Genomic DNA, 27,011 nt, shown 5'->3' on the forward strand with positions numbered 1-27,011 from the left:
GTACCCAGTGACATCCAGACACATGGGATAAGTTGTGCCTCATTATCTAGTGAGAGTTGCACAAGTTGCTTTGGAGCAGAAATCTCTCCTGACGTGGCTCGAACCTCCTTCAATGTCCATCGCTTTTGGAATAACATGCACTTATCTTGTGTTCCAAGGTTATCATGCTGAAAAAAATCTTGTTTTGCGTTGTCCAATTTCCTCTCTTAGCTTAAATCTGCAGTCATTTCTCTTGCATCATTTTGGGTGTGGGAGCATAGTGGTTATCCAGAGGCCATTATTGATTTAGAGACTATTGGTTTATAACATTGTTCTTCAACCAGACTTTTATAAAAAAAAAACCCATAGCTTGATGTTAAATGGAGTCATCAAGGGTTAACTGCTTCCACTCTGGTTTTCTTGAAGGGACAAGACATGGCTGGGGGATAGTGTAGTGTGGGAGGTGGGTTTCCAATAGGATCTAACGTCTTAACATTGTGATTGTTTGAATGGCAAAAAAAATCTCCCCCTCTCCCTTCTAATGGTTTCTCCTTCCACCTTTCTCTCCACCTCACACATCCTTTGTCCCATCACCTCTTTCCCCCTTTATATACAGAATATCACTCCAGGCTTGATAAAGTGCTCCAACCCGAAACATTGACCATTTCTACTCATGGATGCTTTTTGACCTGCTGAGTGTCTCCAGCAGGTCAACATTCCAGCATCTGCAGCTTTTGTGTTTCTTGGATTGATTGTTTGAACGAGTCCTTTCCATTCTTGTTGACCTGAGTTACCAACCCTTCAAGAGGCCTGTGATCTAGGAGTGGTTCTCTTTTAGGACCCTCAAGAAGGGCTGTTTATTGACTTCCTGCACTTGAACTGGGCTTGCATTTCCACATTGAACTTGTCTTAGACATATAAATTTAAATTATATACATTTTGGCCCATGAGTTTGATCTGCCTAATTTGTACCCAATTAACCTTGAACAGTAGGAGGAAACCAGAGCCCCTGGGGAAAACCCACGCAGACACAGGGAGAATGTACAAACTCCTTACAGATGGTGTGGGATTCAAATCATGGTCCTGATCACAGGCGGTGTAACAGCGTTACACTAACCGCTACGCCAACCATACTGCCCTAAAGTGCATTGACGATAGTAAACACTGATTTTTAAAAATTAATTTCAAGCTTTGTTTATAATTTAATTTTGTATTTGTACGCCTTTCATGCTTCAGTCTCCCACAGCCATTGTCTTTGAACTGGGCAGAATGCATGTTAATAACTTAAGGCCTTCATAGTCCTGTTTCTGGTTGGGAGCTGTGTGCCATTGTAACATTATCCTGGCCAAAGTGATTGTATTTTAGTCTCCTCAAACTCTGATTAGTTGGAAACTACTGATTTGAGTTTGTATAGCAACTTCTTGTATCTTTACAGTGCTTCACGCCCAATGAAATTGGATGAAAGGGTCTTGCAGCTTAGCCAAACACGGCAGTCAGTTTGTGCATGGCTGAAACCCACAAAACATCATACAAGTAGGAAACATTGCTGTGGGATGATTGGCCAGGAGCCCAGGAAGGTACTCTGTTTTTAAATATTGCTGTTGGATCTTTACATCCACTTGAGTGAGCTGCTGGTATCTGTTTGAACATCTCATCCAAAAGATGGATGAGGTTTTAACTGTGCATGCTTGTGCAGTTCCTCCTTTGTTGCACTTTGACAACATTGTGGAATTTGTTACTTTTTTTTTGTGGGATGATTGCCGTCATTTGGTAGCCTAGTGTTCTTTCTGATTCTGATGTATTGGATTCAAGATTCGTCCCAGAGACCGAACAGATGTTGCAGTAGTGAGGGAAAGTAGCGTTGACCTGGTCAGCTGAACGAGCGAAAGAGTAATAATGAGAATGTTTGTCATACACACAAGTACCATGTATGCATGCACCAAAATTCTTGCTGCATTTGAACATGTACTCCCATTTAAACAAAACTAAAATACTACACATTACCTCAGTAAGCAAAGAGATAAATGTGAAAAACAAATATTCACATTTGCAGTCAGTGCAAGAAAAAGAAATGTTTTAATAGTACAGACATATGTTTTGGTGGTCCCAGAGTAGTTTATCGTCTGGGTGGTATGGGAAGTTCAAGAGCCTGATGACTGTTGGATAAAACTGTTCTTGAACCTGGAGGTGCCAGACCTCTGGCTTCTGCACCTTCTGCCTGAAAGCAGTCGCAGAGATTGTGAGCAGGGTCGTGTGTGAGAAGAGTTTCCTGGTGTCCTGGTCAACAGCCATCCCTGAACCTCATTAAAAATGATCTCATTGTTGTTTGTGGGAGCTTGCTGTGCGCAAATGGCTGCTGTGTTTTCCTTGTTTGGCCCAATGACAACCAAATTCAGCTGCAAAATGCCATGGAAACCTCTGAAAAGTCTGTGAAAAGCATTATAGAAATGGAACTTTGTTCTTCAGTTGTTCTCGATTGGATTGGTTTGTTGAACGGAGCAGCACTGCTTCTGAAACTAACTATTGTGTTGGAAAATGCCTAGACCTTAGAAGAGCATGTGGAGCCTGGGGATGTTGTCGCTAAGGACCTGTGGGACACCAGAGAAGCATGTAGTCCAAAGACACTGTCGCAGGTAATTGGCCTTTTGTTTGCTTACTGACTACCTCTTGTGCGGATGTGGGAGACAAATTATCCATGTTCTGCTATTCCAACTGCTTTGCAAATTTCCTTTTCTGCAGAAGCTCATTGGATCAATTGGCTTCTTCCTCTGTCACCACTATTCTATGATTGCAATGCAAAGAAAAACTATCTCTATGGAAACACTTGCAGTCTTGGCAGCTCTGTGGAGAGAGAAATGGTTCCCATTTCAGTTCCAGGACCCTTTAACAGAACTGGGAGAAGACTTGGGTGTCCTTTTCCTATTTTAAAAAAAGCTGGCTTAATGACAGGTCTTCTTTATGGCAATGTGGTGGGATCTCAATGTAAAGAGGGCTGAAGTCTCCCCAAAGTGACAGAACCTCAGCCATACCCTGCTCTCCCCTGATCATTAGTGATTGAAAATGAGAATGATTGACCATGCCTCCCCTGCACTGGTGTCGAAATTCCAACCCTTGTTCAGAGCAGAAACCAGCTTTACTGGGATTTTCCTGTCTCCTTTCCCAACATTTCAGACTGGTGTGTTCATCTGTTGTGATATTCCAAAATTTTAAAAAGTTTAATCCCTGTGAATTTTATTTTGAATGTGAAGTTTTGGGAGAGAAATTTCCAATTGCTCTGCTGCGACTGATGATCGAATTTTGAGAGCAGAATTGGGGTTTTAATGCTGTTGGCAGGTGCACAGAAAGGGTTGCCACTGGTTTGAATCAAAGTATTTGCAGGAGGTGGAATAATAGTGAGGCAGGGGAGAAAGGTACGTGTCTGGCAGCATCTCGGCTCCATTACTTCCGGGTCTTCACTTGAAACAGTCCCAGGTGATGTGAATCACAGTCATGACTCTGCCACAAATTTCTCCTTTGGATTTTGGGGAGAAATGTCACCAAAAATGCAAATCTTTCTTTGATGAATAACAAAGTATGAAAAATGTACAGCATTATGGCGTCTATGAATTTCATCATCTTCCCTCTCCACCCATCCCCTTCATCTACACTTGACAACAAAAATACTACAGTCAAAATGATAAGAAATGCACTAGGAAGTAAGGTTAAAGATTGCAATTTCATCTCGTAGAATCAGGCACAGGCCAAGAAATGGGCTCTTTGGCAACTACACAGTTGGCACAAAGCTGTTACAGCGCCAGTGATCGGACCGGGGTTCGAATCCTGCGCTGTCTGCAAGGAGTTTGTTCTCCCCATCTCTGCGTGGGTTTTCCCTGGTTTCCTCCCTCCCTTCAAAACATACTGGGGGTTGATGGTCAATTGGGTGTAATTGGGCAGCCTGGTTCATGGGCCAGAATGGCTTGTAATGGTGCTGTATGTATAGATCCATGCTGACCTTTCTTTCCCATCTACATGAGTCCCATTTGGCCACATCTCTGGAGCCATTGTCTTTCTGCTTGATTTGCTTGTTCGTGGTCAGAGTTTTGAACTGAAACATAATGCAGGTGCCTATTCTGTTGTCATTCCATCTAGTCTTCATCCCTTTGGCACTTAATATTGACAGCATGAAGTATTGTTGGGATTTCACCTGCCTGTTATTGCCTTTGTGCAAGTCCTTTTGTGCCCTGAGTAATAACATGGTTTATTTTTTTGTTCTAATTTCTTTTAATTTGCCACACCCAATAATTCAATTGGCCTGCAAATAAAGGCAGTCACTGTTTTACAAGACTATTGTAATGTTCTTTTGATTCTCTAAATGTTTATACTGCCTTTATCTTTTGTAGTCTGATATGTGCACTAGTGACCTCGAAATGCATGCAAGCAGTGAGAATGAACAAAAAGAGAATGTGCCACCAGAGTCTTTGATCAGCACTTCTCCCCCAGCAGAGATGCAGAAGGTACGTGATTCATCTTTAGGATGATGTGGGATGGTATTGATTGCAATAAGACTGACAATGCCATGGCTGGGTTGTTTCTACTGCAACTACCTCATTCCAAGAATCCACCAGCTCTGCTGTGGCAAAGTGCCTAGACTTGGAGATTGGCTGAAGGTCTGCTTTTCATTTAGGGAGCAAAGTCGAGTTTATTGTCACCTGATTGCACAAGTATGGCCTGACGAAACAGTGCTCTCCGGTCCTCGGTGCGAAACACAGATACACAACCAGACATAGCACCTAGGCAAGCAAAACATATGCAGGACAAGAATTCATATATACAAATAAAGATTAATTTGCAAATGAGAGTCTCATATGGTTAGTGTGAGCATTCTCACAGCCCGTGGGAAGAAACTGTTCCTCAGCCTGGTGGTGCTGGCTTTGATCCTCCTGTGTCTCTACCCCAATCTGCAGGGGTCATCTGCATCCGGTGTTCCTGTTGTGGTCATCTCCTACATTGGTGAGACTGGACGCAGACTGGGAAATAACTTTCTTGGCCCAGTCCGACGCAATAGTATGGATCTCCCAGTGGTCACCCATTTCAATTCCCTGTCCCATTCCCTTGCCGACATACATGTCTGTCCATGGTCTCGTACTGCCAGATTGAGACTACCCACAAATTGGAGGAACAACACCCTATCTTCCGACTTGGCACCCTCCAACTGGATGGCATTAATATCAACTTCTCTGGCTTTTGTTAAACCCCCCCTTATCATATCCATTTGTAGAACCACAGGACACTATAGGTGACCTATTTGTTGGTTTGGATTCCTCTCCCTGCCAGGATTGACTGTATTCTGAGATTTCCTGCTTCTGGCTCATTCTTTTTATTCCTTGAAGAAGGGCTCAGACCTGAAATGTTGGCAATAGATTTTTGCTTTTTTGGATGTTGAAAAGATCCTCCAGCATTTCTGTGGTTTTATAAATGGTGAATTACTGCCCTCTCTTGGTTAGCTCTTGCTCTGCAATCTCCATGGATATCAGTTTTGAACCACGCAATTTTTTTCTCACTGCTTCTAATGTCTTCGGTTTGCACTTTATTTGATCATTATTTTTCTGCTGTTTATAGCTCTTGGTGCACAAATGATCTCTTGTAATTTCTTACTGCATTTTGTGCTTAATTTAACTATTTTTATGAAGCTGGGGAGCTTCCAATTAGAGGATTAAATTAAATTACACCCAATTGACCTACAACCCCCATACATTTCTAAGTGTGGGAGGAAACCGGAGCTCTGGGGAAAACCCATGCAGACTTGGGGAGAACGTATAAACTCCTTACAGTGGATTTGAACCCGGGACGCTGGCACTGTAACAGCTTTGCACTAGCCGCTACACTAACTTTAGCCAATTTGCACTAGCCGCTACGCCAACTCTAGCCAATTTGCACTAGCCGCTACGCCAACTCTAGCCAATTTGCACTAGCCGCTATGCCAACTCTAGCCAATTTGCACTAGCCGCTACGCCAACTCTAGCCAATTTGCACTAGCCGCTACGCCAACTCTAGCCAATTTGCACTAGCCGCTACGCCAACTCTAGCCAATTTGCACTAGCCGCTACGCCAACTCTAGCCAATTTGCACTAGCCGCTACGCCAACTCTAGCCAATTTGCACTAGCCGCTACGCCAACTCTAGCCAATTTGCACTAGCCGCTACGCCAACTCTAGCCAATTTGCACTAGCCGCTACGCTAACTCTAGCCAATTTGCACTAGCCGCTACGCTAACTCTAGCCAATTTGCACTAGCCGCTACACTAACTCTGCCGTCCCTAGTTACATTCTGGTTACTTTAATCATCAAGTCCCATTTTAAAATCAAGTTTGAATAAATGCAAATTATGCTATTTAACTTGCTTCCTGGTTTCATAATTTTTTTTAAGCAACATCTTTCTTCAATCCTTTCCCTTAATGATTAGAGAATCATTGAGTAGGAGAAGGGTAGAGATGTTTGAACGAAGGTGCCCATTGATCAAATGAGGTGTAGCATTGGGGGTTGGGTCCATGAATGGAGACATTTTGCTTAGATGGTACAGAGCCTAGGTGAGAGTGTAATTTGTGTACCAGTTTGGTCTCCCTGCCCAAGGAAGGATGTGCGGGTTCCACCAGATTGGTTCTTGAGGTGGCAGGTTTGTTGTACAAGCAGAGATAAAGCAGACTCGACCTGTATCTAGAGTAAAAAAAATTGAAGGGTAATCTCATTGTTGCTTACAAAATTTGACAGGATAGATGCAGAGTTCATGTTTGGAGTGTCTTGAACCAGGGGACACAGTCTCAAAATAAAGGGTCAGCCATTCAGGACAGGTGAGGAGAAATTTCTCCACCCAGAGGGTGGTGATCTTTGAAGCTTGACTCTACACTTTAAGTGACTTCAGTGCATTTTGTAGATGGCAAACACTTCAGCCACTGTGCACTGGTGGAGGGATTGAATTTGTTCAGGTGGTGGGTTGACCCCAGCTAGGAAAAGCTGCTTTGTCCCGGCTAGGGTCAAAGCTCTTGTGATTCAAAAATGCAGGTGTGATTATTATTTTCCACCTCCACTATCTCGGCAATAATTAAGGACAGATATTGGAGTGCTAGAGCATCATTAAAAAGCAGGAGGAGGCCATTTCTCCTTAAATCATGGCCAAAGTTCAGCTCAATAAAGCGCCATGAATTGTTCAATGTTGCATGCACTGAAAACCTTGCTTTGTGCACTGTCTAGGCAAGTCAACCTCTACATAGTGCAGTGGGGAGTGTAAAAATAAAACAAAAATGCAGGCTGTAGTGTCACAAAAGACAAAGGAGAAAGTTTGCATAAAAAGATCTTTATTACTGCCTCATTTTTCCATTACACTGAAAGGTGTAGTTTTACAATTTTCCTTTATTTGTCTCAGGGGCCTGTGATTGAGAGCACTCACAGTGCTTGGAAAGGTTCTGTTTCTGAAAGACTGGCAGATACCCAAGGTGAGCCATGCTGTCATTACACTGTAAAGCACGTGTGTTTTGTCCCTGTGCCAGAGCTACCCTTGCACCAGTTGTTCAAACACAGCTCTCCTGCTCCAAACGTTGGAGGTTGTTGGTCTGGGAGGTAATGGTGTTCAGCCTTTGGCATTTCAGCTCCTGCAATGTGCTGAATGATGATCCCAGTGTCACTTCACCGTGTGAAGTCTGTGGAGAGTTTCCACTTTGTTTCATTGGGGGAATCTGCCCCTTTCAATCTACAGACTGGCGACGAGGCACCTTTCTCCGAACCCCACCCCCTTGGAGATTAAATGGGAAAGGCAAGAGTAGTCAATTATTTTTCTCTTGTTTTAATCATTTATAATTATTTCCCTATACTTAATGTTTTAAATGGAATATTTTCACTTTTTAAACCTGTCTTAAAAGGTTATAAAAATCTCAAATTTTAATTTTTTAAAGTAATATATAGATTGGCACAGCATCTGTAGTGTTTCATGATTTTAATGGCACAAAGTTTCACCTTCACTCTTGGCTCCTGTCAAAGGCTGTTTGGGCCTATTTGGGGGTCGGTCGTGGCTGGGCTCCTCGTGTTTGGGGGGGGGGGTGGGAGGAAGAGCGAATCGGCTTGATTGGGCCCAATGTTTTGTATGGGGAGGTTAGGTGCACAACCACTGGCCCTGAGAAGGCTTTGGGCCCATGTTTGAATAGAAAATAAGCACTGATTCTCTGCAGTAACTGCTAAGAAAGTTTTGTGTGGTTTTAATTTGTGTTTTTAATTTTTTTAAATTGAATGTTAATACAGAAAATGAAGGCATGTTAAAAGTTGATGGTCTAAAACAACAAAGACCAACCATGGAAATACAAAATATTCCAGCCAAACCCGTTAAGGTAAGAATCCTGTTGGGCGTCAGCTTGTTAAGTAATTTGCATTCAACTTTGCAAAGGTGATAGCTGGCTCAAAAATGGTACTTTCCTCTTTAATCATTTTGGTTATTTCCGTGCTGAAAGGACCTGTCTGCACTGCACTAATGTCAGTCGATATCTCATGGCTGTGCTCGATGTAACCCTGGATGGTGCAATACAACCATGGGTGGTGAGGGTGGAAGAATGAAAGGGAAAAAAAAATACTTGAAATCCCCTCTTTCAAGATGGAAATGACCTCAAATGAGATTCTCTCCTCCCCACTCCACACAAGTTCAGGGCAGCTGAAGCCATTTGCAGCTGGATTGGAAGAGAAACGAGATCAAAGCTATTATCTTCCCAACCTTGATCAGTTTTAAACTCCTCCTGTTCAAGGAGTCTGGTGTTTGAGGTCTCCTGGTAACATCCCTTGCCTCATTCTTTGAGACTCCCAAGTTTGTCTCTAGTATAAAGAGAGGAGTTTCAAGTAATACAAATAATCAGACTCCCAGACATAGCTGCCTCGCCATCCAGAGAGACCCAGCATAAAGCAGCATTCATCCAAGTTGTCAGCCACCTGCTGTGTGAAACCTTTCTTCAGCATTGGGTGCTATGGTTACAAGATGTGATGAGATTACCACATCTGTCGCCCTGGAAATGGGATTAACTGCTCCCCAGAGAAGGTCCAAACAAAGATTGGGTTTCCCTTAATGGTTCAATCCTGTAAAGTTGGCTAATTTTTTTTTAAGGAGAATTTCAACAGCAGAATAACTCCACGCGATTCAGAGCTTTCTTGCTGGTGATATTGAAAATGTTCAGTACTTTTTTCATAGATAAAATGTTTAGAATAACATTTTTTTGTAGAGATTAAATTTGGTTTAACTTTAAGCAATTCAGATGAGGGCAAAACATGAAGAATTGTTTCAATATGATTATAAACACTTTCTGAGATAACCTTTTGACATCCTGTTGATTATTGCTGCTTTTAATCCTTTTTCTTTGCCTATTTTTCAGCATTTACCTGTTCCTGAAGTATTCCTTTTCTCTCTCTGCATTCCTCTCTCTCCGATTATGAGGTTCTGTTTATTCTTTATAGAGATTTGACTTTTTTAAACTGTAACGAAAATTGCTTGATCTAAATTAATGTCTGAGCAAAATGCTGCCCTTGTCTTGTTTCAGTTAATCACCTATTTTAACCAAAACCCCTTCTGCTTGAGCTGAGCTGCATGGTGTGTTGCTATTGAGGAGGGAGAGGAGGATTATCCAGTTTTGATTTGCTTCTTTGTCAAAGGGCTGTGAACCGCAGTAGGCAACCTGGTGTCACGTATGTCCCAACATTGCCAACCACAGGTTGGAGGTCTTGGGCACATGGTCGGTTTAAAACCCGTCCCTCCAGAACAGAGGACTTGTGTAAATTCTGATATCAAATTATAGTTTTGAAAATTCAATTTAAAACAGCATTTAGTTGAAGTGAGCTTTTTTTGGGGGTGGGGGTTGGGTGGCACATAAGGTTCTTAAAATCTTGTCACTATATTATCCAATTTAATAGTTTAGACATATAGCACGGTAACAGGCCATTTTGGCCCATGAGCCTGTGCCGCCCAATTGACCTACAACTTCCAGTACGTTTTTGAAGGGTGGGAAGAAACTGGAGCACCCAGAGGAAACCCACACAAACATTGGGAGAACAGACAACACTGGATTCAAACCCTGGTCCTGATCACTGGCACTGTAACAGCATTGCACGAACCATGCCGCCCCTACGCTAATCATGTCACGCTTGGTTGATTCCTGGGGGGCGCTGGTTTGTCACACAAGGAGACCTTAATTTGACTGGGCTTCTCTGAAAGAATGAGTTTGGGGCGTTCCCCAACCAGAAGCCCTGGATAAACAATGAAATCTGGAATCTGGTGAGAGCCAGATCACAGGCATTAAGATCCAGAGGTCCAGATCAATACAGAAGGAGCAGGTATAACTTGCAAGAAAAACTATTTCTCAGGTGAACAGGAGAATCCGGATGAAAATGGAAACAACAGGGGACACCTGACAGCTAAATATCATAACCTGCTACAAAACCAAATCAGGTGAAGTAGCAGATGGCAAAAAGCTTTACTCCCAGAGGAACTCAACGCCTTCTACACCTGACTTGATGACAGTAACAGGGAAGAACCACCCCTCCACACCCCCACGTCCCATCCTGTCTGTATCTGAGGAAGACATGCGTGCTGCCTTCAGGAGAGTGAATCTGAGGAAAGTGTCTGGCCCGGATGGAGTACCTGGCTGAGTATTAAAGATCTGTGCTGACCAATTTATTCACGGACATCTTCAATATCTCACTCCAGCAGGGCATGGTACCCACCTGTTTCAAACAGGTGTCATTCATACTGGTGCCCAGCATCATTAAGATGCTGCCTTGATGACTATTGATCAGGATCACTTACCTCCACAGTGATGAAGTGTTTTGAAAGGCTTGTGATGAAGCAGATCAGCTCTTGTCTGACCAGTGACATGGATCCATTCCAGTTCACCTATCGTAGCAACAGGTCTACAGCAGATGCCATCTCACTGCTCTACACAAAGCCTTGGAACACCTGGACAGCAAAAACTCATTCATCGGGATGCTCTTTATTGACTACATTTTGGCATTTAATGCCATCATCCCCTCAAATCTGATCAGCAAACTCCAAGACCTGGGACTCAACACCCCACTGTGTAATTGGATCCTGGATTTCCTCACCTCCAGACCACAATCAGTGAGGATTGATTGGTAAATACATCTCCTCCACAATCTCCATCAGTACTGGAACACCACAAGGCTGTGTTCTTCACCACCTGCTCTAGTCACTTTACATCTATAACTATGTGACTCAGTATGACAATAAGACCATCTGGAAATTTACTGACGATACCATGGTAGTGGGTTGAATAAAGGAAGGGGATGAGTCAGGATACAGGAGGGAGATTTAAAACTTGGCTGAAGGGTGCACCAACAACAACCTTGCACTTAATGTCACCAAATCCAAGGAGCTGATCGTTGGCATCAGGAAGGGAAAACCAGTGATCATTGGGGGATCAGAGGTGGAGAGGGTGAGCAAATTTAAGTTCTTGGGAGTCACCATCTCAGAGGATATTTCCTGGACTCAACACACTAATGGCATTGTGAAGAAAACACATCAGCATCTCTACTTCCTCAGGAGTTTGCAGAGGTTGGTACGATGCCAGAAACCCTGGCAAATTTTCATAGATGTGTGGTGGGAAAGTGTGCTGACTGGCTGCATCATGGTCTGGGATGGGAACACCAATACTCCTGAGCATAAAGCCCTCCAAAAGGTAGTAGACACAGCCCAGGACATCACAAGAAAACCTTCCCCACCATCGAGAACATCTACAGCGAACGCTGCCGTCAGAGAAAAGCAGCAATCATCAAGGATCCACACCCCCCCCAGCACACACTCTGTTCTCACTACTGCCATCAGGAAAGAGGTGTCGGTGCCACAAGACTCGCACCACCAGGTTCAGGAACATACTCCTTAACGACAAACTCAATCAGTGACTCATTTAAGGATCTTACTTGTACACTTCATAGATTTTTAAAAAAATTCTCTCTGTATTGCACAATTTGTTTAAATTTGTTATCTGTTTACAGTTCTTTATTTACATGTTTGCACTGTGTACAGTTGTTTTTGCACTACCAATTTTGCACTACCCCCCCCCCACCATGACTACCAGCCCCCCCACATCTCCATCGGGCACACAAAACTCAAAACGGTCAACCAGTTTACCTATCTCGGCTGCACCATTTCATCAGATGCAAGGATCGACAATGAGATAGACAACAGACTCGCCAAGGCAAATAGCGCCTTTGGAAGACTACACAAAAGAGTCTGGAAAAACAACCAACTGAAAAACCTCACAAAGATAAGCGTATACAGAGCCGTTGTCATACCCACACTCCTGTTCGGCTCCGAATCATGGGTCCTCTACCGGCACCACCTACGGCTCCTAGAACGCTTCCACCAGCGTTGTCTCCGCTCCATCCTCAACATCCATTGGAGCGCTCACACCCCTAACGTCGAGGTACTCGAGATGGCAGAGGTCGACAGCATCGAGTCCACGCTGCTGAAGATCCAGCTGCGCTGGATGGGTCACGTCTCCAGAATGGAGGACCATCGCCTTCCCAAGATCGTATTATATGGCGAGCTCTCCACTGGCCACCGTGACAGAGGTGCACCAAAGAAAAGGTACAAGGACTGCCTAAAGAAATCTCTTGGTGCCTGCCACATTGACCACCGCCAGTGGGCTGATAACGCCTCAAACCGTGCATCTTGGCGCCTCACAGTTTGGCGGGCAGCAGCCTCCTTTGAAGAAGACCGCAGAGCCCACCTCACTGACAAAAGGCAAAGGAGGAAAAACCCAACACCCAACCCCAACCAACCAATTTTCCCTTGCAACCGCTGCAATCGTGTCTGCCTGTCCCGCATCGGACTGGTCAGCCACAAACGAGCCTGCAGCTGACGTGGACTTTTTACCCCCTCCATAAATCTTCGTCCGCGAAGCCAAGCCAAAGAAAAAAACCAATTAGTGGTCATTCTGCCACGCCCGCAGGAAAAAGAATCTCAGGGTTGTATGTGACGTCCTCTATGTACTCTGACAATAAATCGGAGTTGTGATCTCTTTGAACTGTACAAAATGTTTAAGAGTTTGAAGGGGTAGATGTGGCATGATGTTTTCCCTGGCTCGGGAGTCTGGGACCAGGACTTGCAGTCTCAAAATAAGGGTTCACCATTCGGGACTGAGGTGAGGGAATCTCTGGAATTCTCTATCCAAGTGGAGACTCAGTCACTGTTTGTTGAAGTGAGAGAAATCATTAGAATCTTGGGGAATAAGGGAATTGAAGGATGTGGGGTTAGAGCAGAAGCGTGGCTCTGAGGTAAAAGATCAGCTGTGATCTTATTCCTACTTCCTATTTTTCACTTGCTGCCAAGGTCCTTTTTCTGTTTGAAGATGTGATCTTGTTCCTCCTCTTCCTGCCCCCATTCTGCTAATCTGTGCTTGACAAACAAATGGGGAAACTGTTCGGAGAAAACATTAAAACTGAACTCTAAAATGGATTTGCAAAGTCCAAAGGTGACAACCTGATTTGCTCCAAGTACTTGCCACTGACTTTCTCCAGGCCACTTTCCCCTCTGATTTCTTTGTGATCAAAAGGACATTGTGTGAGGGGGTGCCAGTTAATTCTTGTGTTTTGTCACATTTCTAGACTCTGCCTTGCTGTTTGTACAACTTTTTTCTAACGGCTCGTGCCATGTTTTTTTTTTATTTGGACTCCCAGAAGTTTCAGCTCCCAGCCAGAGAGCTGTGTGTGACCTGCCAAAAGACTGTCTATCCCATGGAGCGTCTAGTTGCAAACCAACAAGTTTTTCACAACGTCTGTTTCCGTTGTAGCTACTGCAACATGAAACTCAGGTGAGGGGCTCGGAGTGTGGTCTTGTCTTTGATTTTTATCCAAAATGTGTTTCTCAAACCCCCCTGTTGAGTATGATTTAACTCTACACCAACCATTCTCAACCATTTTTTTTTGCCTTTCTCTTCTTCCCCCCACCCCCCTGGATTCTGCTCAAAGTTTATGGGTCCCCTTCCCTCTGAAGCAGTCAACTTTAGTTGGTTTCTTCCATACTTCTCTCCTACCAACTACATAAAAAGTATCTGTTATGTGAGGTGAAAAGAAAACCAGGTTTTTACTTGTGGCCTTCAGGGGAGGGGTGGGTGTAGGGGGGCCCCCCAGTGAGAATGGCTGGTCGAGACTATGCCCAAAGGGTTGCCTCGAGCCTTCACTTTTCACCACCACAGCAATTCCCAATCTGCACTGGATTCCAGGCAAGCAGTAGAAACCATTTCTCCCATAGACTGCTTTTGATTTGTCAGTCAGGGCTCACCACTCCCACCTCCTTCCCTCCACGATCATCTGTCCCTCAGGGAGGGCTTGCTGGTGTTAAAATGACAGTGTTCAAACCATCAGATTTAAAAAAAAAATTAGACATGCAGCACTGTAACAGGCCCTTTTGGCCCACAAATCGCACATTTGAAATGTCCAAGTGAACCTGGTTCAGTGGAAAGGGCCTGCGCTCTGGACTAATGTGAGCCAAACGCTGAAAGGGAACAGCCCACACCCTGGCCTGCGCTCTGGACTAACGCTGGACCATCAGGTTTGCCAAACATTTGGATGCTGGATAGTCAGTTTTACTATTACCTGCTTGGACTCGGCAGAGCAAGAGGTCAGTGTGGAGGGACACCATAATGAGGCCCAATGGGAAATGAACAAGGTTCCACTCCTTGAATGAAAAGAGCAAGGCCATCAAGGCTGTAGGTTCTGTGACTGGTGTGTTGATTTATTTCAAAAAGGCAACGTTTAAACATAATATAATTTATAGGGCTGGATGACGAGAATAAAGGGTTAATTGTCTGCGACGCAAAGGGGATTTTGAAAGTGTGGCTTGCAACCCACTAGTAAACCAACTCTGAGATCACAGTGCTGTAATGCTGCCAGATTACTTTCTGAATATCTCTGTGTAAAATTTGGGGCCCTGTCTCTGGTCCCTTGTTCATTGTTTGTACGCTGCCTTAAACTTTTTTCAATTTCTTTTGCTCAGCATTGGGAATTTTGCTTCCCTCCATGGACACGTCTACTGCAAGCCTCACTTTAGTCAGCTCTTCAAGGCCAAAGGTAACTACGACGAGGGATTTGGCCACAAACCCCACAAAGAGCTTTGGATGTCGAGGGAGGAGAGTGACCCAGGGGAGGGAAAGGGTGAAGATGCCTCAGATAAACTAGAGACCAAGTCTGATGGCTCTGGTGTGGATGAGCTTTCAATAGCCAAGGTTGGGGTTCTGGCTGCCAGCATGGAGGCCCTGGTTTCCAGTCCGTCACCTGAAAAGGTGGAGAAGCCTGTTGAAACAAGGAAGTTAAAAATAGCATGGCCTCCACCCACTGAAGCAGGAAGCAAAGGAACCAGCTCCACTGAAGAGGGCATCCGAGTTAACAAACCAAAGTGGCCTCCGGAGGATGAGCACCAACAGATGAAGAGGAACTCTGATTTTGGTGGTAGCTCCAGATTGAGAAGAAGTGCCTCCCTGAAGGAGCGATGGAGACCATTTAGTGTGGCTGAACCCCTGAAACCTGTGGGTGTGAAAGAGCCATTGAAGAAGCTGCAGCCCGCCAAGAGCTTAGCACAGAATATGGTTGTCATCAGTAAAGAAAAGGAAGGCGAGGGGGAACCAAAGAACAAGAGGAAGCAAAGCCTGAAAGATGAAGAGGCAACCAAGCTTGGGGCTGACTCGGTGGCCGGAGTCCAGGGCAACCATCTTCCGGCAGACAAGGATGTAGAGGAAGCTCTACATGTAGAGGAGGGCAGGGGAGCCGACCTTCCTGAGACTAGGGAGCAGGAATCTAGGCCTGAGCCAGGCACACTGCAGACCCCAGGGGACTCTGTCTCCTCGAATGAGCAAATTCCAGAGAACGGGAGGAAGCTGGAGGATGTCGGTCTTTGGGAGGGGGATCAAATTGAGGAAGTGGAAGGAACCAATGAATTGTCAGTTGAAGAACAAATCAAGAGAAATAGATATTATGAAGATGAAGATTAGATCATGTGGATATGGTGGTTTACATATTTTATTTGGTGACTGGCCTTGTGGGATATAGATGTCATTGTCAGCTCAGACCTTTCTGCTGAAAGTGGGTTTATTCGAGTGCCTATGTTGATATGAACATTATTTTAAAAAGAAATTCTTGGTATGTTAACTTCTATTTGGAGTAACTGCTTATGGTTAGCTCACTGTGAATCCTATTTCCTCTCCACTGGTCATCATTGCCATCCCCAGAATGCATGTATTGTAAAGATCCATGCCTTTTGAAAAGAAAGGCTCTGAATTTGTCACCATTTTAAACTCTAGGGAGGTTCTAGTGCGCAAGCCTGAGCTTTGGGACAACACTTAATCAGTGGGCAGGAGCTCATTTCGTTTCAAAGCAATTGAATAACTTTTTGGTAAAATGGGGAAGTCGCAGTTCCTTTTCTGCTTTTGTATTTGTCCAATTCTTCAGCAAACAGTCTCCCATTTTGTTCTAGAAAAGATGGATTAATCAAGAAATGAAACAATTCAAGAACTGAAAGCACCTTGTTAAGGATTAAGGAACAACCAATAAATAATGGGGTTGAGAGCAGCTGTGCCTCCTCTCTTGCCCAGCCCCTGGAAGAGGATAGCAGTGGCTCTCCTAAATTTTTGTTGGCACCATGCTTGATTGAGTGGACTTGGCAAGCGAGATGAAGCCCTCCATCACCCATCTGAGCTGAGTGACAGAATGGACAAAGCATCGTGTTCACCCAATCAGGCTGTTTTAATAAAAACACGCCGCAAACGCTGGAGGAACTCAGCTAGTCTTGCAGCCTCCATAGGAGGTTAATGACGTTTTCAAGGGCTCAGGCCTAAAACGTTGGCAATACAGTATCCCTTTGCCTCCTATGGACGCTACTCGCCTGGTTGAGTTCCTCCAGCATTTGCGGTGTGTTTGAACTACAATCACAGCGTCTGCAGACTTCCATGTTTCACTCCAGGCTGTTTTAATTGTGGCCCTTCCCTATATGGTAATTGTGGAGATGGGTGACCATGTCATTTTGAGGGTTTTACCCTTTTGTGTCCAAGTTGTGGATCAGGTTCCATCGAGATGAAAACTCAGTCATTTGAATAACACCACTTGAGCAGCAATGTCGGTCTTCACGTTAGTCTTCAATATGCCTTTGTTCTCCAATCTCTCTCTCTGTCTCTTTCATTTTATACCTTGATTTTACATGTGGACAACATGTGTATGCAGATGGGATGCTGCTGAAGACATTGTGATCTTGATTTTACTATTTTGGATGAGAAGTGAAGAATTTGATAAATGATGTGGTTTGCCGTTTTAATCTTTACATGCTGGTGTACACTACTGCTACAGTGTTAAATTGTGGTTTCTGGGTATCTGTTGGATGTACCACCAATAGTCTCCTGGTTAAAGGTTTTTAATTGCAGGTCAAGTCCGTCTTTTTATTACATTCCACTTGATGTTTCTCATTTTACTGTGAGTAAACAGTTACTGTTGATCATTTAATTCCAACTGAAAAAGCAATGATACACACAGCTTGCTGGGGGTCTTCTGCCCTCTCCCACTGTGGTCAGGACTAAGCACTTGCCCCGAGTGTCCATGTGGAGACACCCAGATGGTAAGCAGACCTTCCTCGACTCCAGCATGTTAACCAGAAATGCCACTGCTTACTCGTTTTCTCCAAGTGTCGATCGCGGCTCTCCTCGAAGTTGTCTCCTGCTTCAGTGTTGTCTAATTATGATTCCAGATCGGCTTCTGGTAACTGAGTCCATCCAAGCTCGTTCTGTGAGAGACTCCTGTAGCTACCGAATGAGGAAGAGGGATTTCCATTCCTCTCAGCTGGAATTCTTCCCCCCCCCCCCCCCCACTCCAAAAATCCCCACCTGTCCCAAAAACACTCATTCTTGTCTGTTAAAACCAACAGCAGCTTGAGAAACATATGGACTGGAGTAAAAGGACTGACGATCAAACTGCTGTCTTTTAAAACTCTCTTTTCCAGTTGTGTATTGTCTGTCTTAATTTCTTTGTTTAGCAAGAAATAAATAAACTTGATTATAACATTTATTGCACCAGTGTGTGTCTTTTCACTTTGGATGCAGTGCTGACGCTGAGAGTTGGACATTGCACATCTCCAATGAGCTTGGAGCCCCAGACACCAGCTCCCAGGAATCCAGCAGAATTGGAAGATGACTGGTGGTTGAAACTCCAAATGTTATCATTGAGCAGTACCAAGCCATTTCCTTCCCAGAGTTTAAAGGAAGTAGTTAGAATAATGGAGGATTATTATTTGAGCATTAGCAAAATACTGTTAACTGTTCCTTGAAATCCTTACAATTTGTTATTCAAATCCTACTGAAACATCCAGGTGAATTTATTTTGGCTCTGTGAAAGGAGATGGGGAAACGGTGGGGGAGGGGGGTGGTGGTGGGGAGGGAGAGAGAGAGAGAGAGAGAGAGAGAGAGAGAGAGCTAGAGGAAAGGAGGTGGGGGAGGGGAGTTTAAAAACAGAGTAGTCTTAATTAAATGCCCTCTGGTTGGAGGGAGCCCAGACAGAAGATGAGGTGTTGTTCCTCCAATTTACAGTTGGTCTCAGTCTGGTAGTGCATGAGACCATGGCCTTCATTAACCAAGGTATGGGGTACAAGAACAGGGATGTCATGTTCCAAATTTCTAAAACTAGGTAGAGATTGTGAGCAATTTTTTTGGGTCTGTGCACTGTGGAAAGATTGTGAGAGGTTGCAGGGGAGATTCACCAGAGGGATAGATCACGCTTAATGGTGAACAGGCTCAAAGGAATTAAATAAAAATCAGGCTCTTCCTTTCACAACCTCAGCCCCTTACAATGAAGTATTTTTGTGTTGACATTAAATAATGCAAGAAAGGTGCCAGCCATTTTGCCCTAATGTTCCAGCTGCCTCCACCACCCCTGGCAAGGCATTCCAGGCACCCACAACTCTGTTTGGGGGAAAAAAAAACTTGATGTCTCCCCTAAACTTCCCTCCCTTCACTTTGTACAGATGTCCTCTGGTGTTTGCTACTCCCACCCTGGGAGAAAAAGGTGCTGACTGCCTATCTATGCCTCTCAGAATCTTATCTATCAAGTCTCCTTATCCTCTTCGCTCCATGGAGAAAAGTCCCAGCTCTGCTAACCTTGTCTCGTAAGATGATTTTCCAATCCAGGCAACATCCTGGTAAACCTCCTCTGCACCCTCTCCACAGCTTCCACTTCCTTCCTATAATGAGGTGATCAGAACTGAATACAATATTCCAAGTTTGGCTGTGAAATTACATCTCAATTTTTGAACTCAATCCCTTGACTAATTTAGACATACGGCAATGATAACGGGTCAATTTGGCCCACAAGCCTGCGCTGCCCAATTAACCTACAACCCCTGATACATTTTGAATGATTGGAGGAAACTGGAGCCCCTGGAGGAAACTAATGCAGAAATGGGGAGAATATACAAACTCCTTACAGAGCAAGATTCAAACCCCAGTCCAAATCTGTAATCACTATCTGTGCTGCCCTGCATCCTGTCAACCTGTGCAGTGACCTTGAGGGGCCCTCTGTTCATCCACACTCTTAAAGAACCAACCATTAGTCCTGTACTCAGCCTTCTGGTTTGTCCTTCCAAAATGCATCACCTCACACTTATCCAGATTGAACTCCATCTACCACTTTTTTGCCCAGCTCTCCATCCTGTCTGTATCCCTTTGTAACTTACGACAACCTTCAACCCAGGCCATGAAGCTTAAAGACAAGCACCCAGCGGTACAAGGACAGCTTCTTCCCCGCTACCATCAGATTCCTGAATGGATAATGACCCACAGACACTGCCTCACTTTTCATGCATAATTTTTTAAATATGTATATATATATATATTATATATATATATATTTGTAAGGTGGTTTATCTGAATGTTTGCACGGTGATGCTGCCACAAAAATGAATTTTGTGATTTGTTCATGACAATAAATTCTGATTCTAAACACTATCCACAACCTCACTGACCCATCATCCGCCTCTTCATCCAGGTCATTTATAAACATCACAAAGAGCAGGGGTCCCAGAACAGATCCACTAATCACAGACCTCCAGGCAGAATACTTTCCGTCCACTACTACTCTGCTTTCTACAGGCAAACCAATTCTGAATCCACACAGCTAAGGTTCCACTGATCCCATGCCTCAGGACTTTCTGAATGAGTCTCCTATGGGGCAACCTTGTCAAATGCCTCACAAATAAACTACTGCCCTACTGTCATCAGTTTCATCTGTCATTTCTTCAAAAAACTCAAATTAGGCTTGTGAGGCACGACCTTCCCGTTAAAGCCATGCTGGCTATCCCTGACAAGACTGTACTTTTCCAAATGCTCGTAAGAGCATTTGCCCATCACTGATATAAGATTCTCTGGTCGATAATTCCCAGGAATTTCCCTATTACCTTTTTTATAAATAAGGGGACATTTGCTGTTCTCCAATCCTCTGGCACCTCCCCTGTGCCCAAGGACACAAATATCATTTCCGACGCTCCATCAATCTCCTCCCTTTTCAGAGCAACAAGGGATATATCTCGTCCGGTTCCAGGAATTTATCAATCTGAATGCTTGTAAGGAAATCTACCACTTCCTCTTAATCTCAACATGCTCCAACACACAAGCTTGGTTTTATTCTGACCTCACCTTGACTAAGCTCCTTTTCTCTGGTGAAATCTGAAGCAAAGTATTCATTGGGACCTCCCCAAATTCCTCTGCCTCCAGGAATGTGTTGCTTCCTTTATCTGTGATGTCATTTCCACTGGAAGCAGCATAACCATCAGGCTCGGTGGGCCTATATGAGGCAGGGCCAACCGTCAATAAGTTGGTATCGGCTGTACTCGCCTTGTGTCAGTGTCTTGCTTCCATGCTCTGCCGTAGCACACGCAATATGCTTTCTTTTTCCTCTTGACTGGCTGTCTCATCTGTTTTTTCAACTACGGTTCCCTTTTATTACCATCTTTCCGAGTCTCAGTGGGAAAAACCTATTCAGAACCCTGTGTAAGTGGTCCCTGTGTCAGGAATCCTTCTTGGACACTCCTGACAAATTCTGCCCCATCTTTCCCTCCTGCAGTCAGGAGGTGCCAATCAATATTTGGGAAGGTGAAGTCTCCCATAATAACAACTCCTGTTATTTCTGCGCCATTCCAAACTCTGCCCACCTCTCTGTTCTTCAGTGTCCCGAGGGCTATTTGGGGGCCTACAGACAACTCCCAATAGAGGGGCCACTCCCTTCTGCCCACACTGACTCAGTGGACACTGCCTCTCCAGTCCCCTCCCTTTCTACAGCTGTTATACAATCCCTGACCAGTAATGCTACTCCTCCCATCTTTTACCTCCCACCCTATCCCTTTTAAAACATCTAAACCCCGGGACTAGCATCAGCCAATCCTGTCCTTGCATCAGCCATGTCAGCCACAACATTGTAGTTCCACGTAGAGATCTACACTCTAAGCCCCTCCCCTTTATTCCTCATCCTCCAAGTGTTGAAATAGACACATTTCAACCCCTCCAACTGACTACATTTCTGCTCCCTCCCCTCCCTGCCCTTCCTCACAATCCCACAACACACAGCATCATCCTTTCACCTTCTACCCTAATCTCTGCCCTCACATTCTGATTCCCATCCTCCTGCCAAACTAGTTTAACCCCTCCCCAACACCTCTAGCAAACCTCCCCACCAGGATATTGGTTCCCCTCCAGTTCAGGTTTAGCCCATCCTTTTTGTACAGGTCAGATCTTCCTCAGAAGAGATCCCAAAGAACCCCTGCCCCCTGCCCCAATTCTTCAGTCACGCATTCATCTGCCACAACATCCTCTCTAGTGCATGGCACAGGCAGCGATCCAGGGTCGGCGCCAGAACGAGTGTTAGAGGAGGGCATTAGGATAAATGGGTGGGGCACAGCCCGACAGTGGGTGGTGTGCTGGTGGTAGTCTACCTGCTGAGCGGACTTGAACCTCCTCTGTCGTAGCAGCCAAAACCGCTGCTTTTATTGCATGGAGAGACACTAGCATGTGAGAAGCTGGACTCGAGTGACACTTGACCCACTCTAGTGGCAGGCAAAAATATGATGGTGTGCAATGGTCGCGAGCATATGGGGGCACAGCACCTCTCAAGGGGGCCGTGCCCACAAATGCCTTCCCTTGGCGCCAACTGTACAGCAATCCAGAGAGTAACACCCTTGAGGTTCTGGTTCTCAGTTTCCTTCCTAACTCCCTGTATTCCCTCTTTGGGACCTCATCCCTATTCCTATCTATTGCCATTGGTACCAACGTGGACCACGACATCCGACTGTTCACCATCTAGCTGGAGAAGGTTGTGAATCCGATCAGAGACAACCCTGCCCCTGGTACCTGGGAGGCAACATACAATTAATCTTGTTCACAGAACCTCCTATCTGTTTGTCTATCAAATCCTCAATCACTATAGCTCTCCTCTGCACCCCCCTCCCCATCCCCTCTCAGCTGAAGGGCCAGACTCTGTGCCAGATAAAGTATCCCTGATAGATCATCCCCTTCAACAATATTCAGAACAGTGTACTTATTGTTGAGGGGAACACCCACAGGGGTGCTTTGCACTGACTGTCTCTTCCCCTTCTCACTCCTAACAGTCACCTGCCTTTTGCCTATTGGGGGGTTACCATCTCCCTTCAACTTCTGTCTATCACCTCCTCTGCCTCCTGAATGACCTGGAGTTCATCCAGCTCCAGTTCCTTAACACAGTCTCCCATGAGCTGCAGCTGGATGCACCTCTTGCAGGTGTAGTCATCAGGGACAATGGTGTTGTCCCAGATTTCCCACTCTTTGCAATTAATGCCTTGGAATCTTGCATGTTCACCTGGAAAAGAATTCTCATCTGATGTTTAATAGGTCATCCACAAGCAGGGACTGCTGGCAGTGTGGCACATGGGCATCAGCCTCGACTTTTAGTCTGGAGTCTCTATGGTGTGGGACTTTCCCATCGGTAGTGAAAAAAACTTTGGTCTTGCCCAAGTAAAATCATTTCCACTCTACTGAGATTTAGACCTAGAAGATCGTTAAACAGTTTGGCCACGAGATTTGGTGTGAACTGGCAATAGGGTTACAAAGAAATTGTAGTGTATGCAAAGATCTGAACTTATCCTCAATCATTGTCTGCATGTGACACAGTTACTCGATGCTCCCAAATGAAGAAGTAAAACAGTTGTTCATGTGGTTCTGCGCATTACATGGATTACCAGCTGGAATGGGAGTTAGCGCGAGTGGTGTCTCTGTGGTACAAGATGCAAATATGACATTTTTACACCCAAGGGCATTGCAACACTTGTCAATTGCACGACCAATCATTTATTAGCCCCAAGGTTAACTTTCTCGATTTGCATTCTGGAAAGTTTACAGCGCAGTTGATGTATGGCCGTACTTCAAGTTGTTACAGAGAAAACTAGTGTTAATATGTTGTGATGAAACTTTAAAATGGAATCATCGGCATACTGGCTCCTGACCCTGTGTTCATGGAATGTCACTGCACCGAAACAGGCTCTTCAGCCCAACTCGTCTATGTTGGCCAAGCTGACAACCAAAGCTAGTCCTGTTTGCCACCTTTTTTAAAAATTTGGATATACAAATATCCCTTTCGGCATGATATGTTTTGAACTGTAGGAGGAAGCTGGAGTCCCCGGGGAAAACCCACACAGACACGGGGAGAATATACAAACTCCTTACAGACAGCGTGGGATTTGAATCCGGGTCCCGATTGCTGGCGCTATAAAGGCATTGCACTAACTGCTACGCCATCCGTGCCAACCCACGTACCCCATTTAAATGTTGCCATGTACCCATTTCTCTAACAGCTTGTTCCACATACCCACCACCCTGTGCGGAAAAGGTTTGTCTCCCTATAGTGGAATAACAAGAATCAGGATTTATTGTCACAAACAAGTCATGAAATTCGGTGTTTTGTGGTAGCGTCACAGTGTAAACCATCTTACAACATTACTATAAAAAAAAACAAGAATAGTGCATGAAAAGTGAGGCCGTGTCTGTGGTTCATTGATATTCAGGAATCTGTTGGCAGTGGGGAAGAAGCTGTCCTTGTGCCGCTGAGTGCTCATCTTTAGGCTCCTGTACATTGGAGTGAAGTCTGGTGCTTGTGATGTCGCAGACTGAGTCACTACCCTCTGGATTTATTCTTGTCCTGAGAGTTGGCGCCTCCATACCAGGCAGGGATGCAACCAGCCAGAAAGCTCGCCATGGTCCACCTGTAGAAGTTTACAAGAGTCTTTGATGACATACCAAATCTCCTCAAAGTATAGCTGTTGGCGAGCCTTCTTTGTGATTGCATCACAGGACAGATCCTCGAAGTTCTTGACCCTCTGCATTACTGAGCTCTCGTTGAGGACTGGGTCATGTTCCCTTGACTTCCTCCTTAAGTCCACAATCATCTCCTTGGTTTTGCTGACGTTGAGCACAAGGTTGTTGTCATTACACTATTCAATGAGCTAATCTATCTCCCTCCTGTAGGCTTCCTCATTGCCATTTGTGATTATGCCAACAACTGTGGTCTCATTGGCAAACTTGTAGATGGCATTGGAATTGTGCCTGGCCACACAGTCATGGGTGTATAACGAGTAGAGCAGTGGGGGCTAAGCACACATCACATCCTTGATATTGTGAATCAAGCTGCCCTAAATGATGCATGATTGTGTTGCAATTTTGCCACATTTTGATCAGAAATCACAGCTCAGCAGGAAACCTGGGGTGAGGTGAGGGGGAGGGGTGGGGGAGAAGAAGGCCTTGGATATTTGTCATTTCTTGGACAAAGGTTTGCTTCCCTTCCTTACTGTAGACTTGGTACATGTATGGTACATTCTCAACCAATTGTATAAGTATTGTTCAAAAGGTGACCTCCCCCATATTCTCACTTTTCAAATCTGGACTTTGTAGTTCACATTCGAAGTTCACAAGCTGCCAAATGGCGTCTTTATATGGTTGTCTCTCATCGGTGTAAGCAAGTTGCAGAAACCAACAATCCAAATTGCTGAAAGGAGTAATTGTATTTTTCAGCCATCATATGGGAAGTCCATGTGTACAGTGTGGATTTGCATCTATATTCAGCAACGTTTTGGCTCTCAAATAGGAATATTATAATGTGGTCAGCTTTTGACTTGTTTAGACTGGGACAATTTGCTTCTCCTCAGGAAATGCTTATTGTTGAATCACTGCCTCCGATAGTTTGATTTTTTTTCTTCTTTGTTCTAACTCAACAAACGTGCATGTGTGCTCTCTCTCTCTGGGCTCAAAAAAGCTCTAACTGGTGATCTATTTGCATTTGTCTCTCAATGTTTCAAGTTTATTTTCAAATCCCTCATTTTTCAGACTTTAAATGCTCTACCTTTTCTAAATCTTGCAAACCTTCCTCCTCTCCAAAATTTGGATTGTATGTAGAAGCATGGTATCCTTCTTCATTATTAGGAGTGGTGCATGTAACTCTACGTGCACCACTCCTAACTACTAAAGGCAGTTAGTGCAATGCCTTTACAGCGCCAGCAATTGGGACCGGGTTCAAATCCCCCACTGTCTGTAAGGAGTTTGTTCATTCTCCATGTCTACATGGGTTTCCTCTAGGAACTCCGGTTTCCTCCCACCGTTCGAAATGTACCAGGGTTGTAGGTTATTTGGGCAGCACGGACTCATGGGCAGAAAGGGCCTGCATGGTGCTGCACTTAAGTCTTTCACCCTTTTTCCACTGGTGCCCTGTCCCAGGGATTAACTGGAAATTTACTGGGACAGGGTCCAGTGGAAAAGGAACACTGTCCAAATGCCGATGTCAAATGACGTCATTTCACCCCGGGGATTAACCACCTCTGCCCTACTCATATCCCTGGTGTTTGCTGATGCCGATGTGCTGATAAAACCAGTGGAAAATGGACAGCAGAAACTCATTTCCACTTGAAGGTAGAATACTCCGATCCCTGGGGATGTGTTGTGTTCAGTGCAAAAGCAATTAGTGTCCCTGTAAGGGGTGGCCCAGTGGAAACAGCACAAAGGGCTTCCTATCCCGGGATACTGCACGGCCAATTAACTGGGATGCCTGTGGAAAAAGGTGTTTGACCCCAGTTGTTCAAAGGCTTTTCTTGCAGTTTCTTGTACTCTATTACATTTAGGAAATATGCATTTCTATTATTGGACGAGAGCGGGCCTTTAAAATCGAGGCTGAGGTGCTCAAAAGGTTTGACAAATGCTTTTTATCAGGGTGGCTTTGTCTGGCCGGTAAAATTGCGGTTTGCATTCTGCACAGATGGGACAGCTCTTGTTCACTGACCTCACTTTCTCTACTGAAAATGGGAGGTTTTGGGTTTTAATGAAGTGAAACAGTCTAGTGACCCCCAGGTGGCCCGGCACATTGTGCAAGTTCTGCAACTGGGATGTGTAGTTCCAGATGGCACAAGTGCCTCTGGACAGCACATCCGGGAGCTCGTTGAGTCTCCCGGGACAGTATAGAATGTTGTAGTTAAATGTAGACAATTCTATCCACCAGTGCAGGATTTTGTCATTCTTAATTCTCCCCCTGTTCTGGTTATCGAATATTCATTCCCTAGAGGACAAATTCAGATCTAGCTGAACAGGGGTCATCTCATCTGGAAACACCTGAATTTACAGATCTTAACCTGATTCTGAGGATCTTTTGAGATGGATTATTTTGTTATATCTTATGGCAAGGTGGGAGCACAGCTTCGTATCCTCTTCTGGGTGAACCCAAACTCTTCTGCCTCTAACAGCCTACAATCCAATTAATACAGCCCCGACAAATTCATTTGCACTTTTTATTTCTTAAGTTGCAGTGTTGATGAGCCTGGAAGTTTGATGAGGGCTTATTTGCACTGTTGACGATGACTAAACTCTTGGTGATTATCATAAAATTGCGGCAACCGTGGTTTTATGAATTGATAAAACAAAACAAGCAGAGAGAACGAACAAGCCTGAATTTAGCACATTTGTGCCCTTGGTGCCCAGAAATG

General features: G+C 44.7%; 1 protein-coding gene across 6 annotated transcripts in view; it reads left to right on the top strand.

Annotated features, from left to right (window-relative positions):
• Positions 1-18,043, top strand: part of lima1a (LIM domain and actin binding 1a) — a 115,177-nt gene extending 97,134 nt beyond the window's left edge. For 5 of the 6 annotated variants that reach the window (XM_069905920.1, XM_069905921.1, XM_069905922.1 and 2 more), the window contains 6 exons: positions 2,523-2,612; positions 4,359-4,472; positions 7,377-7,446; positions 8,246-8,331; positions 13,676-13,809; positions 14,994-18,043. In XM_069905920.1, coding sequence (XP_069762021.1) covers positions 2,523-2,612; positions 4,359-4,472; positions 7,377-7,446; positions 8,246-8,331; positions 13,676-13,809; positions 14,994-15,984 — 1,485 coding nt within the window. In that variant the 3' untranslated portion in view covers positions 15,985-18,043. The remainder of the gene's footprint in view (positions 1-2,522; positions 2,613-4,358; positions 4,473-7,376; positions 7,447-8,245; positions 8,332-13,675; positions 13,810-14,993) is intronic. The other variant, XM_069905919.1, reaches the window with a different exon arrangement.
• The last annotated feature ends 8,968 nt before the right edge of the window (positions 18,044-27,011 follow it).

Source organism: Narcine bancroftii, chromosome 12 (assembly GCF_036971445.1).
Source record: "Narcine bancroftii isolate sNarBan1 chromosome 12, sNarBan1.hap1, whole genome shotgun sequence".
Taxonomy (NCBI): Eukaryota; Metazoa; Chordata; class Chondrichthyes; order Torpediniformes; family Narcinidae; genus Narcine; species Narcine bancroftii.